Below are 16,648 nucleotides of genomic sequence, written 5' to 3'. Positions count from 1 at the left end.
GTCTGCTGATGGTTCCTAGAGTCTCTAAAAGTAGAATGGGAGGCAGATCCTTTAGCTATCAGGCTCCTCTCCTGTGGAACCAACTCCCAGTTTTGGTCCGTGAGGCAGACACCCTGTCTATTTTTAATAATAATCTTAAAACTTTGCTTTTTGACAAAGCTTATAGTTAGTGGCTCATGTTACCCTGAGCTACCTCTATAGTTATGCTGCTATAGGCTTAGGCTACTGGAGGACATCAGGGTCTATTTTTCTCACTCTACTGATTTCTACTGTTCTCCAGTCTACTGTTCTCCAGTTTTGCATTGCATTGCATTGAAATGACTGTTGTCATTTCAGCTTTTAAATTTTTGTTCTCTCTCTTTTTTCTTCATCGTAGGTAAACCTGGTCTGGCATTCTGTAAGCTGTGACATCATCCAGGGAAGACAGATCATCCACTATTAGCATCTAATGTAGAACAGATTACTGGATCAATGTGTGCTTCTGTGCTTATTTGTGCCCTTGTTGTGTCTCTGCTCTGTCTTCTCTGACCCCCAGTCGGTCGAGGCAGATGACCATTCATACTGAGCCCAGTTCTGCTGGAGGTTTTCCTTCCCGTTAATGGGGAGTTTTTTTTTCTGCTGTCGCTTCATGCTTGCTCAGTATGAGGGATTGCTGCAAAGCCATGGCCTTGAGATTACATGTTTCATGAATTGGCGCTATATAAATAAAATTTTATTGAATTACATGTTCTATATATTTCAATTTTGAATTGCTTGTCAAATTTGACAATTTTTGGCCTGGACTTAGCCCCAGATGATTCAGGGTGCTGACAACACCTCTGAAACAGACATTTGAGATGGATACAATTATTCTTAAAGAGTTCATGGTTTCCTTGGTCAATTACTAGTTTATTAAGATGATTAATGTCTTGTTTCATGTCAATAGTCCAAGTTAAAAAAATTTTTTTTAAAGGAGTAAGTCCTCTAGACGAGTTTGTTAAGCCTGTTTTCTCACATGTAAACTTGTTGCATGTGAGCAACAAATTTTGACTGTCAGGATTAACTTGTTAAAACACTATGCAAAGGTACTCCTGAAAATGGTGATATCACAGTAAATTGGGCAAAAGTCTGGGGTATTTCTGCCCTGTTATGGACTGCCGACATTTCCAGGTTATACCCCGCCTCTCGCCCATTGGCAGCTGGAGATAAAGCGTGTTAGAATATTATTGATGGAGGGTCTGGGCTATTTCTTTTTCCTTGCCATCAAGATCTTTGCCAACTGGCGCCAGAAAATGCTATTTTTGGGCTTTCTTCATCTGGAAACAAATGCTTACAACCCTTTACGGGCGCAGCCATGATGAAGTGGTTGAACTCGCTCAGCTGACAATACAGCAATCTGATTGGCTAAGCAGCAAAAATCTAATCATGTGACCTCTTGGACCGGAGCGCAACAGTTTAGATTTTTTTTTATCAGCAATAACTTATTAATGTGCAAGTGAAAACGTGGGAACATTGGTGTTTTGAGATCACTGCTATGTTTAGCAACTTATCCAAGTGCAAGAAAGTTGCCCCCTCACAGTTCATACGAAACTTCTTAAGGAGACGTCCTGCAGATTCTGGCCCACGGACTACTAGTTATTTTTTGTTATTTTAATCTTATTAATATTTCTGCACCAGTTCCTATTGTGTTACAGGATTAAAGCTGCTCTGTCAGATATGTTTCCACAGCAACTGTTTCCTCAGCTTCTTGCCTTTAAAGTATTGAGGCCATTAAATTACAAAGTTACACAATTATAAAGAACATAAGAAGCTATGCACAATTTCAGATTGGATTTATAGGTGAAAGTAGGCTGAAGCAGTAAGATGACAAAAAGTTGAAATATTTGAAGAATTTGAAGGATTTTCCATTCATTTCAATGAGAGCGAAAAACTCACAAAAAGTGAAATATTTTAATTATTATAAAAGTTATAATGACGAAAAGACATAGCGGTAATGTCGTGAAAGAGCTGTACGTTCTGATACAAAAATCGTTGAAATCGGTTGAAGTTTGAAAGAGTAGTTAGACACACAAAAACGTACGGAATAATAATAATAACTAGAAAAAGCTGTTCCTACGCAACAGCGAGTGAGAATGCTAATCTGCAGAATGATTTGAGGAGAAGATGCAGAAGATCCATGCAGAAGAAGAAATGTAGCTGAAAAACATTGAAGAATTTGAAAAATTTGAAGAATTTGAACAATTTGAAGTAATTTGTAGTAGTAGTAGTAGTATCAATAGTAGTAGTAGTATCAGAAGTAGTAGTATCAGTAGTAGTAGTAGTAGTAGTAGTAGTATCCGTAGTAGTAGTAGTAGTATCCGTAGTAGTAGTAGTAGTAGTATCAGTTTTTAAAGAATTTGAAGGAATTTCAAGAATTTTAAGGAATTTGTAGTAGTAGTAGTAGTGGTAGTATCAGTAGTACTAGTAGAAGTAGTTGTATTAGTAGTAGTAATAGTAGTAGTATCAGTAGTAGTAGTAGTATCAGTAGTAGTAGTAGTAGTATCAGTTTTTAAAGAATTTGAAGGAATTTGAAGAATTTGTAGTAGTAGTAATAGTAGTAGTAGTAGTAGTAGTAGTATCAGTAGTAGTAGTAGTACTAGTAGTAGTAGTACTAGTATCAGTAGTACTAGTAGTAGTAGTTGTTGTATTAGTATTAGTAATAGTAGTAGTATCAGTAGTAGTAATATCAGTTTTTAAAGCTTTTGAAGGAATTTGTTGTAGTAATAGTAGTAGTATCAGTAGTACTAGTAATAGTAGTAATTGTATTAGTAGTAGTAATAGTAGTAGTAGCAGTAGCAGCAGTAGCATCATTAGTACTAGTAGCAGTACCAGCAGTAGTACCATTAGTCGCAGTAGTAACAGTAATAGTAGTAGTTTCAGTTTTTAAAGAATTTGAAGGAATTTGAAGAACTTGAAAGAATTTGTAGTAGTAGTAGTAGTAGTATCAGTAGTACTAGTAGTAGTAGTAGTTGTATTAGTAGTAGTAATAGTAGTAGTAGCAGTAGCAGCAGTAGTATCATTAGTACTAGTAGCAGTAGCAGCAGTAGTACCATTAGTCGTAGTAGTAATAGTAGTAGTAGTAGTTTCAGTAGTAGTAGTAGTAGCAGTAGTAGTATTAGTACTAGTAGTATCAGTAGTAGTAGAAGTATCAGTAGTAGTAGGAGTAGTATCAGTAGTAGAAGTAGTAGTAGTAGTATCAGTAGTATTAGAAGTAGTAGTAGTAGTAGTATCAGTAGTAGTAGTAGTTGTATCAGTTTTTAAAGAATTTGAAGGTATTTGTAGTAGTAGTAGTAGTATCAGTAGTACTAGTAGTAGTAGTTGTTGTATTAGTAGTAGTAATAGTAGTAGTAGTAGTATCAGTAGTAGTAGTAGAAGTATCAGTAGTAGTAGGATTAGTATCAGTAGTAGTAGTAGTATCAGTTTTTAAAGAATTTGAAGGAATTTGAAGAATTTGAGGGAATTTGTAGTAGTAGTAGTAGTAGTATCATTAGCACTACTAGTGGTAGTAGTAGAAGTAGTAGTAGTAATAGTAGTAGTATCAGTAGTAGTTGTTGTAGTATCAGCAGTAACATCAGTAGTAGTAGCAGTAGTAGCAATAGTATCATTAGTAGTAGTAGTAGTGGTAGTAGTATCAGTAGTAGTAGTAGTAGTATAAGTAGTAGTAGTATCAGTTGTAGTAGTAGTAGGAGTAGTATCTGTTGTAGTAGTAGTATTAATATCAGTTGTATCAGAAGAATTAGAAGGAATTTGAAAAAGTTGAAGAATTTGAAAAAATTGAAGAATTTGAAGTATTTGAAAAATTTGAAAAAAATTGAAAAATTTGAAAAAAATTGAAAAATTTGAAAGATTTGAACCATTTGAACAATTTGAACAATAAGAACGATTACAAGAATTTGAAGGAATTTGAAGGAATATGAAAAATTTGAAGAATTTGAAGGAATTTGCATTCATTTCAATGGGAGCAAAAAACGCACAAAAAGTACAAAAAGTATAAAAAGTACCATAACCATGAGACATAGCAGTAATGTTGAGAACGAGCTGAACGTTTTGGTACGAAAATCGTTGAAATCGGTTGAAGTATGCAGGAGTAGTTAGACGCACAAAAACGTACGGAATAATAATAATAACTAGAAAAAGCTGTTCCTACGCAACAGCGAGTGAGAATGCTAATCTGCAGAATGATTTGAGAAGAAGATGCAGAAAACATTGAAATCAGATTTGAAGAATTTGAAAAAATGTAAAAATTTGAAGAATTTGAAAAAGTTTGAAGAATTGAAACAAATAGAAGAATTTGAAAAAAATTTGAAAATTTTTTGAAGAAATTTGTAAAATTTGAAATATTTGAAAAGATATAAGAATTTGAAAAATTTGAAAAAATTTGAATAATTTGAAAAATCTGAAAAATTTGAAGGAATTCAAAAAATTTGAAAAAATTAGAATTTTTAAGAATTTGAAAAATTTAAAGAAATGTGAAAAATTGGAAAAAGTGGAAAAATTTGAAAATTTTGAAGGAATTTGAAAAATTTGAAGAATTTGAAAAATTTGAAGAAATTTGAAACATTTGAAGAAATTAGAAAATTTTCATGAATTTGAAAATTTTGAAGAATTTGAAAATTTTGAAGAAATTTGAAGAATTTAAAAATTTTAAAAGAATTTGAAACATTTGAAGAAATTTGAAAATTTTCATGAATTTGAAAAATTTGAAGAATTTGAAAATTTTGAAGAAATTTGGAGAATTTGAAAAAAATTGAAGGAATCTGAAAAATTTGAAAAATTAAAAAAAATTGAAGAATTTGAAGATTAAGAACAACTAGAAAATTTCTCTCTAAAGGAAGTACAGACTCTGTGAAGCAGAAGTTTGTACGAGCTTCCTAGAGCTACTTCCGGTTAGCAACATGCTAACCGTTAGCCGCTAACAAGGCTGTGTTCAGTATCACCTGGTGATTGTACTCTGTCAGTTTGGTCCAAATCCTGTACTGGGAAGTGCCTCAAAAAGGGGTGCCAATACTTAATGTCACCAAACGTGACCAAAGTTCATGGGTCAGATCCGCCTCCTTTAGCAACTCAGCCTCACCACATCTGGGCCCAGAACTCAACATTTGACCAAAATGGTCAGTAGCGCCATTTCCCACAGGTGGGTGGTGCTGTATTGGCCAATTGGGTCGTGTCTGGGCATCTTGCCAGGTCCTGTTGGAAGCAAAGGCCCAATAGGAAAGCATGTGACATCCAAAATGGGACAGAAAAGTGACATATCGCTGAAAGTCACTTAAAAATTTTAAAATGTTAAGAGGAAGTGACTGTGCGAATTTCAGGCTCCTACATTAATCACAGCCACTGCAGGGGATGTTGAAAGTTGCCATTCTATCCGAATGGAGCTTCTCTCTCTGGCCCTCAGAGTTCCGTCGTCATGGAAACTCACTGACACAGCTGCAGCGGGCCAGTCTCCCGAAGTGCAGACACTTTGTGTCAGAGGCTGCTATTGGATTATAATGGAGAACTTTGCCTCAAACAACGCTGTATATCTCCTGTTCCGTAAATGGTAGAGACGTAATTTTTTCAGCATTTTTTTCGTAACGGATAGGGGAAGAAGATAAGCTATCGGTTTTTGCTGAAAAAAGTTTAATAAAGGCGTAAAATATTATGATATAAAAGGAATTTTTAGCGAATTTCAGAAATCCTCTAAAAAGGTTCCCGAACAAATCGCTCTAGCTGAAAAAGTATAAGATATATCAAAATAATTCTTTCACTCTGAGTATCAGCAGGCTTTTGAGTACTATGGAGTTCATTTTTAGGTTTGTACAAAAATCGGTGTAGGCACAGCGACGATGTAAAAAGTGGATGATGTGGAAGAATGAAGCTCCAAAGCGTTTTAAGGATTTTGCACATTCGCTACTCCCAAACAAATTGTTCCTGCGGAAAAACCGTAACAGTTATCCACAAAATTCCTTTTTTATGAGTGCCAGAAGGGTCGGGACATTCATGTGTGAAAGTCTCATGCCTGTACATAAAACGGTTTAGGAGTAGCGACGATGTAGAAAAGTGCCTCATTTGGGGAGATTGAAGTCTGATCCTGTTTTAGCATTTTCCCAAAACGCTACTCCCGAACAAATTGTTCCTGCGGCAAAACCGTAACATTTATCGACAAGATTTCTCTTTTGTGAGCGCCAGAAGGGTCGGGACATGAATGTGTGAAAGTCTCATGCCTCTACATGAAACGGTTTAGGAGTAGCGACGATGCGAAAACATGTGATGTTTTGGATTTCCAGGTGTCATTTTTGAAAACCGCTCCATAGAAAATTAATGGGGAAGGTTTTGGGTTAGTGTCGCTCTGAGGTGATTTGCGAAAAATCTATAAATCTCACACCAATGATGGTTACATTTTACGAATCCAGACAAAAATTCCTATGTTTTGATGTATAATTTGTGTGGATAGAGTGAAATTTGAGCGAGTGAGAAGAAGTTGTTCGGAGAAGAAGAATTTGTTAAATTTCCAGAGTGCGCACTCTAAACGAGGCTCCTTGACGACCATAGCAACGCATGTTATTTGCTGAATTTCTTGAAAAGCCAAAATTATTTTAAAGACGTACTATACGAAAATGGTGAAAGATATGAAAAAGCTGAAACATACCATAATAGCCAAAAGATATCACTATGTTTTAAAAGTTGAATGGTGTTTATAGGTGAAAGTAGGCTGAAGCAGTAAGATGACAAAAAGTTGAAATATTTGAAGAATTTGAAGGATTTTCCATTCATTTTCAATGAGAGCAAAAAACGCACAAAAAGTTAAATATTTTAAATATTATAAAAGTTATAATTACAAAAAGACATAGCAGTAATGTCATGAACGAGCTGAACGTTTTGATACGAAAATTGTTTAAATCGGTTGAAGTATGCAGGAGTAGTTAGATGCCGAAAAACGTACGGAATAATAATCAAGACCTGAAGGAACTTAATAAGTGAGAATGCTGTATAGCATTCTCACTTGATAACTAGAAAAGGCTGTTCCTGCGAAACAGCAGTGAGAATGCCAGGTGTCATTTTTGAAAACCGCTCCATAGGAAATGAATGGGGAAGGTTTCGGGTTAGTGTCGCTCTGAGGTGATTTGCAAAAAATCTATAAATCCCACACCAATGATGGTTACATTTTCCGAATCCAGACAAAAATTCCTACGTTTTGATGTATAATTTATGTGGATAGGTTAAAAATTGAGCGAGTGAGAAGAAGTTGTTCGGAGAAGAAGAATTTGTTGAATTTCTAGAGTGCGCACTCTAACAGAGGCTCCTTGACAACCATAGCAACGCATGTTATTTGCTGAATTTCTTGAAAAGCCAAAATTATTTTAAGGAGTCTATATGAAAATGGTAAAATATATGAAAAAGCTGAACTATACCATAATAGCTGAAAGATATCACTACATTTTAAAAGTTGAATGGCGTTTCTAGCTGAAAGTAGGCTAAAGCAGTAAGCTGTCAAAAAGCTGAAATATTTGAAGAATTTGAAGGATTCTCCATTCATTTGAATGAGACCAAAAAAGTTACAAAAAGTTGAATATTTTAAATATTATAAAAGTTATAATTACCAAAAGTCTTAGCAGTAATGTCCTGAAGGAGCTGAACGTTTTGATACCAGAATGGTTGAAATCGGTTGAAAAATGCGGAACTAGTTAGAAGTCAGAAAACGTACGGAATAATAATAATAATAATAACTAGAAAAGGCTGTTCCTGCGAAACAGCAGTGAGAATGCTAATCTGCAGAATGATTGAGCAGAAGATGCAGAAAACATTGAAATCAGATTTGAAGAATTTGAAAAAGTTTGAAGAATTGAAAGAAATAGAAGAATTTGAAGGATTTTGAAGTTTAAAAAATTTGAAGAAATTTGAAGAAATTTGAAGAATTTGAAAAATTTGAAAAATTTGAAGAAATTTGGAGAAATTGAAAAAGTTTGAAGGAATTTGAAAAATTTGAAGAATTTGACAAACTTGAAGAATTTAAAACATTTAGAAGAAATTTAGAGAATTTGAACAAATTTGAAGGAATTTGAAAAATTTGAAAAATAAAAAAAAAATTGAAGAATTTGAAGATTAAGAACAACTAAAAAAATTCTGAAGAAATTTAGCAAGGCGCCTGCCTCGTGGTACCGTCAAAAATACTAACGGGGAGTAACACTGCGAATTTCAGCTTCCTACGGTCTTCAAAGCACCCACAGTGCCCTTCGAAAGGTGCCATGTTAAGTCAATGGACCTCCTAGAAGCCTCTGGCTAAAAGGGTTGTCATGGAGACTCCCTCACAGCTGTAGCCCTCTATTTGTCTGTAAAGGCAGAACAACCCCGGCTAAGCAGAAGTTGGTAGGACCTTTCTAAAGCTACTTCTGGTTAGCAACATGCTAACCGTTAGCCGCTAGCATGGTTGTGTTCAGTATCACCGGGTGATTGTACTCTGTCAGTTTGGTCCAAATCCTGTACTGGGAAGTGCCTCAAAAAGGGGTGCCAATACTTAATGTCACCAAACGTGACCAAAGTTCATGGGTCAGATTGGCCTCCTTTAGCAACTCAGCCTCACCACATCTGGGCCAAGAACTCAACATTTGACCAAAATGGTCAGTAGCGCCATTTCCCACATGTGGGGGGTGCTGTATTGGCCAATTGGGTCGTGTCTGGGCATCATGCCAGGTCCTGTTGGAAGCAAAGGCCCAATAGGAAAGCATGTGACATCCAAAATGGGACAGAAAACTGACACATGGCTGAAAGTCACTTGAAAATTTTAAAATGTTAAGAGGAAGTGACTGTGCGAATTTCAGGCTCCTACATTAATCACAGCCACTGCAGTGGATGTTGAAAGTTGCTATTCTATCCGAATGGAGCGTGTCCCCCTGGCCCTCAGAGTTCCGTCGTCATGGAAACTCACTGACACAGCTGCAGCGGCCAGTCTCCCGAAGTGCAGAGACTTTGTCAGACTCTGCCTCATTGAAATAGAATGGAGAACTTTGCCTCAAACAACGCTCCATATCTCCTGTTCTGTAAATGGTAGAGACATAATTTTTTCAGCGTTTAGTTCGTAACGGATAGGAGAACAAGAAAAACTATCGGTTTTTGCTAGAAATATTTTAATTTAGGCGTAAAAAATTATGATATAAAGAGGATTTTTATGAAATTTGAGAAATCCTCTACAAACGGTCCCGAACAAATTGCTGTAGCTGAAAAAGTATAAGAGATATCAAAATAATTCTTTCACTCTGAGTATCAGCAGGCTTTTGAGGACTATGGAGTTTATTTTTAGGTTTGTACAAAAATCGGTGTAGGCACAGCGACGATGTAAAAAGTGGATGATGTGGAAGAATGAAGCTCCAAAGCGTTTTAAGGATTTTGCACATTCGCTACTCCCGAACAAATTGTTCCTGCGGAAAAACCGTAACAGTTATCCACAAAATTCCTTTTTTATGAGTGCCAGAAGGGTCGGTACATTCATGTGTGAAAGTCTCATGCCTGTACATAAAACGATTTAGGAGTAGCGACGATGTAGAAAAGTGCCTCATTTGGGGAGATTGAAGTCTGATCCTGTTTTAGCATTTTCCCAAAACGCTACTCCCGAACAAATTGTTCCTGCGGCAAAACCGTAACATTTATCGACAAAATTTCTCTTTTGTGAGCGCCAGAAGGGTCTAGACATGAATGTGTGAAAGTCTCGTGCCTGTACATGAAACGGTTTAGGAGTAGTGACGATGTAAATACATGTGATGTTTTGGATTTCCAGGTGTCATTTTTGAAAACCGCTCCATAGGAAATGAATGGGGAAGGTTTCGGGTTAGTGTCGCTCTGAGGTGATTTGCGAAAAATCTATAAATCCCACACCAATGATGGTTACATTTTCCGAATCCAGACAAAAATTCCTACGTTTTGATGTATAATTTATGTGGATAGGTTGAAAATTGAGCGAGTGAGAAGAAGTTGTTCGGAGAAGAAGAATTTGTTGAATTTCTAGAGTGCGCACTCTAACAGAGGCTCCTTGACAACCATAGCAACGCATGTTATTTGCTGAATTTCTTGAAAAGCCAAAATTATTTTAAGGAGGTACTATATGAAAATGGTAAAAGATATGAAAAAGCTGAACTATACCATAATAGCTGAAAGATATCACTACATTTTAAAAGTTGAATGGCGTTTCTAGCTGAAAGTAGGCTGAAGCAGTAAGCTGTCAAAAAGCTGAAATATTTGAAGAATTTGAAGGATTCTCCATTCATTTGAATGAGAGCAAAAAACTCACAAAAAGTTGAATATTTTAAATATTATAAAAGTTATAATTACAAAAAGTCATAGCAGTAATGTCCTGAAGGAGCTGAACGTTTTGATACCAGAATGGTTGAAATCGGTTGAAAAATGCGGAACTAGTTAGAAGTCGAAAAACGTACGGAATAATAATAATAATAAAAACACAGAAAAACAGGAAAACAATAAGTGAGAATGCTGTATAGCATTCTCACTTGATAATAATAAAAATAAAGAAAAACAGGAAAACAATAAGTGAGAATGCTGTATAGCATTCTCACTGATAATAATAATAACTAGAAAAAGCTGTTCCTACGCAACAGTGAGTGAGAATGCTAATCTGCAGAATGATTTGAGGAGAAGATGCAGAAGATCAATGCAGAAGAAGAAAATAGCTGAAAAACATTGAAGAATTTGAACAATTTGAAGTAATTTGTAGTAGTAGTAGTATCAGTAGTAGTATCAGTAGTAGTAGTAGTAGTAGTATCAGAAGTAGTAGTAGTAGTAGTAGTATCAGTAGTAGTAGTAGTAGTAGTAGTAGTATCAGTTTTTAAAGAATTTGAAGGAATTTGAAGAATTTAAAGGAATTTGTAGTAGTAGTAGTAGTATCAGTAGTACAAGTAGTAGTAGTTGTTTTAGTAATAGTAATAGTAGTAGTATCAGTAGTAGTAATAGTATCAGTAGTAGTAGTATCACTTTTTAAAGAATTTGAAGGAATTTGAAGAAATTGGTAGTAGTAGTAATAGTAGTAGTAGTAGTAGTAGTAGTAGTATCAGTAGTAGTAGTAGTAGTACTAGTATCAGTAGTACTAGTAGTATTAGTTGTTGTATTAGTAGTAGTAATAGTAGTAGTATCAGTAGTAGTAGTAGTAGTATCAGTTTTTAAAGAATTTATAGGAATTTGTAGTAGTAGTAGTAGTATCAATAGTACTAGTAGTAGTAGTAGTTGTATTAGTAGTAGTAATAGTAGTAGTAGCAGTAGCAGCAGTAGTATCATTAGTACTAGTAGCAGTAGCAGCAGTAGTACCATTAGTCGTAGTAGTAGTAGTAGTAGTAGTAGTATCAGTAGTAGTAGTAGTAGTAGTATCAGTTTTTAAAGAATTTGAAGGAATTTGTAGTAGTAGTAATAGTAGTATCAGTAGTACTAGTACTAGTAGTTGTTGTATTAGTAGTAGTAATAGTTGTAGTAGCAGTAGTAGTAGTAGAAGTATCAGTAGTAGTAGGAGTAGTATCAGTAGTAGTAGTATCAGTTTTTAAAGAATTTGAAGGAATTTGAAGAATTTGAAGAATTTGAAGGAATTTGTAGTAGTAGTAGTATCAGTAGTACTAGTAGTAGTAGTAGTTGTATTAGTAGTAGTAATAGTAGTAGTTGTTGTAGTATCAGCAGTAGCATCAGTAGTAGTAGCAGTAGCAGCAGTAGTATCATTTGTAGTAGTAGTAGTAGTATCAGTAGTAGTAGTAGTAGTAGTAGTAGTATCAGTAGTACTAGTAGTAGTAGTAGTTGTATTAGTAGTAGTATCAGTAGTAGTTGTTGTAGTATCAGCAGTAGCATCAGTAGTAGTAGCAGTAGCAGCAGTAGTATCATTGGTAGTAGTAGTAGTATCAGTAGTAGTTGTTGTAGTATCAGCAGTAGCATCAGTAGTAGTAGCAGTAGCAGCAGTAGTATCATTGGTAGTAGTAGTAGTAGTAGTAGTATCAGTAGTAGTAGTAGTAGTAGTAGTAGTAGTAGTAGTAGTAGTAGTAGTAGTATCAGTAGTACTAGTAGTAGTAGTTGTTGTATTAGTAGTAGTATCAGTAGTAGTATCAGTAGTAGTTGTAGTATCAGCAGTAGCATCAGTAGTAGTAGCAGTAGCAGCAGTAGTAGTAGTAGTAGTAGTAGTAGTAGTAGTATCAGTAGTAGTAGTAGTAGTAGTATCAGTAGTAGTAGTAGTATCTGTTGTAGTAATAGTATTGATATCAGTTGTATAAGAAGAACTAATTTGAAGAATTTTAAACATTTGAAGGAATTTGCATTCATTTCAATGGGAGCAAAAAACGCACAAAAAGTATAAATATTTCAAAAAGTATAAAAGGTACTATAACCATGAGATATAGCAGTAATGTCGAGAACGAGCCGAACATTTTGGTACGAAAATCGTTGAAATCGGTTGAAGTATGCAGGAGTAGTTAGACGCACAAAAACGTACGGAATAATAATAATAACTAGAAAAATTTCTGAAGAAATTTAGTAAGGCGCCTGCCACTTGGTGCGTACCGTACCGTCAGACATAGCAACAGGAATAACACTGCAAATTTCAGGTTCCTATGGCCTTCACAGCCCTCGCAGCGGCCGTTGAAAGATGCCATGTTAAGTCAATGGACCTCCTAGTAGCCTCTTGCTAGCAGCGTTGTCATGGAGACTCACTGACAGCTGCAGCCCTCTCTGTCTGTAAAGGCAGAAGAACCCTGGCTAAGCAGCAGTTGGTAGGACCTTCCTAAAGCTATTTCCGGTTAGCAACATGCTAACGGTTAGCCGCTAGCATGGCTGTGTTCAGTATCACCGGGTGATGTTACTCTGTTAGTTTGGTTGAAATCCTGTACTGAGAAGTGCCTAAAAAGGGAGAAAATGCTAAAATTCACCAAATCTGTGAAGCAGAAGTTTGTACAGGCTTCCTAGAGCTACTTCCGGTTAGCAACATGCTAACCGTTAGCCGCTAACATGGTTGTGTTTGGTATCACTGGGTGAGTGTACTCTGTTAGTTTGGTCCAAATCCTGTACTGGGATGAACCTCAAATAGGGAGAAAATACGTCATTTATAATGTTGCCATGGTAACTCAAAATGGCGGGTGGTACAAAAAAATACTTCATGGGATCAGCACACATGTTTTAATATACACACTGTGAGGATTATAACACAAAAATCTTAGTCACCTACGCCAGGTTTCGAACCTACGACCTCTTGCATACAAAAAACCTGCACTTTCCATCTGAGCTATACTGTAGCGCCATATATGGGTATGCAGTATTGGGACCATAAGGGATTTGGTCCCCCATTGAAAAACATTGGATGTTTGACACCTCATAGCTTGGAGATGCTTTATGCGACGTTGCCCAAATTTCTTGTGGAGCTTTCTCTCTAAAGGAAGAACAGACTCTGTGAAGCAGAAGTTGGTGAGACCTTCCTAGAGCTACTTCCGGTTAGCAACATGCTAACTGTTAGCGGATAACAACATTGTGTTCAGTATCACCAGGTGATTATACTCTCTCAGTTTGGTCCAAATCCTGTACTGGGAAGTGCCTCAAATAGGGGTGCCAATACTTAATGTCACCAAACGTGATAAAAGTTCATGGGACAGATTGGCCTCCTTTAGAAACTCAGCCTCACCACATCTGGGCCCAGAACACAACATTTGACCAAAATGGTGTGTAGTGCCATTTCCCACATGTGGGTGGTGCTGTATTGGCCAATTGGGTCGTGTCTGGTTATCATGCCAGGTCCTGTTGGAAGCAAAGGCCCAGTAGGAAAGCATGTAAAATCCAAAATGGGACAGAAAACTGACACATGACTGAAAGTCACATGAAAATTTTAAAATGTTAAGAGGAAGTGACTGTGCGAATTTCAGATTTCTACATTAATCACAGCCACTACAGTGAGCGATGAAAGTTGCCATTGTATCTCAATGGAGCGTCCCCCTCTGGCCCTCAGAGTTCCGTCGTCATGGAAACTCACTGACACACCTGCAGCGGCCAGTCTACCGAAGTGCAGACACTTTGGTCGCAGTAAGTCTCATTGGATTATAATGGAGAACTTTGCCCCGAACAACGCGTCATATCTCCTGATCTATAAATGGTAGAGACGTAATTTTTTCTGCGTTTAGTTCGTAACGGATAGGGGAAGAAGAAAAGCTATCGTTTTTTTGCTGGAAAAAGTTTAATAAAGGCGTAAAAAATTATGATCTAAAGGCGGTTTTTACGGATTTTCAGAAATCCTCTGAAAAGGGTCCCGAACAAATCGCTGTAACTCAAAAAGTATAAGAGATATCAAAATAATTGTTTCACCATGAGTATCAGCAGGCTTTTGAGGACCATTAAGCTCATTTTTATGTTTGTACAAGAATCGGTGTAGGCACAGCGACGATGTAAAAAGGTGGATGATGTGGGAAAATGCAGCTCCAAAGCATTTTTAGGAATTTGCACATTCGCTACTCCCGAACAAATTGTTCCTGCGGAAAAACCGTAACAGTTATCCACAAAATTCCTTTTTTGTGAGTGCCAGAAGGGTTGGGACATTCATGTGTGAAAGTCTCATGTCTGTACATAAAACGGTTTAGGAGTAGCGACGATGCGAAAACATGGGATGTTTTGGATTTTCAAACGTCATTTTTCAAAACCGCTCCATAGGAAATGAATGGAGGAGGTTTCGGGTTTGTGTCGGTCTGAGGTGATTTGCGAAAAATCTATAAATCCCACACCAATGATGGTTACATTTTCCGAATCCAGACAAAAATTCCTACGTTTTGATGTATAATTTATGTGGATAGGGTGAAAATTGAGCGAGTGAGAAGAAGTTGTTCGGAGAAGAAGATTTTGTTGAATTTCTAGAGTGCGCACTCTAAAAGAGCCTCCTTGACGACCATAGCAACGCATGTTATTTGCTGAATTTCTTGAAAAGCCAAAATTATTTTAAAGACGTACTATACGAAAATGATAAAAGATATGAAAAAGCTGAAACATACCATAATAGCCAAAAGATATCACTACATTTTAAAAGTTGAATGGCGTTTATAGCTGAAAGTAGGCTGAAGCAGTAAGATGACAAAAAGCTGAAATTTTTCTAGAATTTGAAGGATTCTCCATTCAATTTCAATGAGAGAAAAAAACGCACAAAAAGTTAAATATTTTAATATTATAAAAGTTATAATTACAAAAAGACATAGCAGTAATGTCGTGAACGAGCTGAACGTTTTGATACGAAAATTGTTTAAATCGGTTGAAGTATGCAGGAGTAGTTAGATGCCGAAAAACGTATGAAATAATAATCAAGACCTGAAGGAAGTTAATAAGTGAGAATGCTGTATAGCATTCTCACTGATAATTGTTTTGATTGTTGTAAAAAGTGTTCACTTCCAAAGTATGAATGAATTTCACCTTTGTATGCAACCCGGAACTTTTTCACTGAAATATGATGTTAGAATATGTACTACTGATAGAATTATTATTACTATGTCTACATATTTTATGTTATTTACTATTTTCATTGTATTTATCATATATATTTACTCTTTACTACTAAGAAGTTTTAAGGTTTTAGATCTCTCTCTTATAGTTGCAGAAGGCCTGCAGAAACCAGAGAAATATATTGTGACTATGATAAGTGTTTTTATGAACTCTATTCAGCCATCTGGAGTGCTGCACTGTGTGAACTGCTTGGTTTTATCTCGAAGGTCACAGTTATTTTGCTTATCCCTACCCCTTAGCTTGACAATGGAACCAGGGATTCCCTTTCCTAATAAATAGAGAGGGGGCGACGGATTTGCTTCAGATCGGATTTGGACATCTGTATTAAGCATCTCCGTTCGATCTCCTTGCAAGATTATTTGAAAACCAATCTCATTGTTGTCTCTCCTTCTTGTGTTGTTAATGAATGTTTTAGGTGTTTGAACCTGACAACTACATTTTTATATAACAAATGTTTTCTTCTTATAATAGTTGTTTTTTCTCATCAAACTTTGCATGTTCTGTATTGAAGTGTATTTCTGAGTCGCATTATGCAACTAAGTTTGTAAGTTAACTTCGAGCTGGGGAATGGAGAACTTTTAGAGCCAGTGCTGCACTTTATTTCAGAATTCAAAGAGTGTAAAGATTATTTTTGCTATTTAATCAAATAATGCATTGGCAACAGTTTGAGGGATCCATGAACCTGCTATGCAGGCGCAGACAAGAATGTATATTTTCCAAATTTGAAACAGAAATAAGAGTCCCACCCACTGCAAATGTCTACTGAAGATATTTGGTGTTGAAAAAGCAACAGAGGTTCTTACCACGGCTGAGTCCATTGGGGCCTCGAAGTACCCGACATTCTTCTATCTGTCCATATGGTGAGAACATCAGTCGTATGTCGTTTTCATTACACTTCTTGGAGATCATTCCAATAAAAAGTTTTCTGTCCTCTACTGCTGAATACAAACAATACATCATTAGAACTATCTGAACAGTGTGACACTAAATTCAATATGCAAATGAATTATTAAAAATTATACTTCTGTAAGAAAATCCTAGTTAGTAAATGAAACACACATTTTCAAATGTTCTAAAAAAAGGACAATATATTCGACCACAAGGTATACCAAAACATAGCACAAAAAGTAAGAAAGTAACTTTTGCTTCA

At 36.1% G+C, this 16,648-nt stretch overlaps 1 protein-coding gene across 2 annotated transcripts in view; it reads right to left on the bottom strand.

Annotated features, from left to right (window-relative positions):
* Positions 1–16,433, bottom strand: part of LOC105924067 (CUGBP Elav-like family member 1) — a gene marked incomplete at its 5' end in the record, with an annotated part of 79,657 nt that extends 63,224 nt beyond the window's left edge. For both annotated transcript variants that reach the window (XM_036129151.1, XM_036129152.1), the window contains 1 exon segment: positions 16,302–16,433. In XM_036129151.1, coding sequence (XP_035985044.1) covers positions 16,302–16,433 — 132 coding nt within the window.
* Positions 16,434–16,648: the final 215 nt, after the last annotated feature.

This window comes from Fundulus heteroclitus, unplaced genomic scaffold, assembly GCF_011125445.2.
Source record: "Fundulus heteroclitus isolate FHET01 unplaced genomic scaffold, MU-UCD_Fhet_4.1 scaffold_142, whole genome shotgun sequence".
In the NCBI taxonomy this organism is placed as follows: Eukaryota; Metazoa; Chordata; class Actinopteri; order Cyprinodontiformes; family Fundulidae; genus Fundulus; species Fundulus heteroclitus.
The sequence above is the reverse complement of the archived record's forward strand: the minus strand, read 5'-3'. Positions and strand labels throughout refer to the sequence as shown.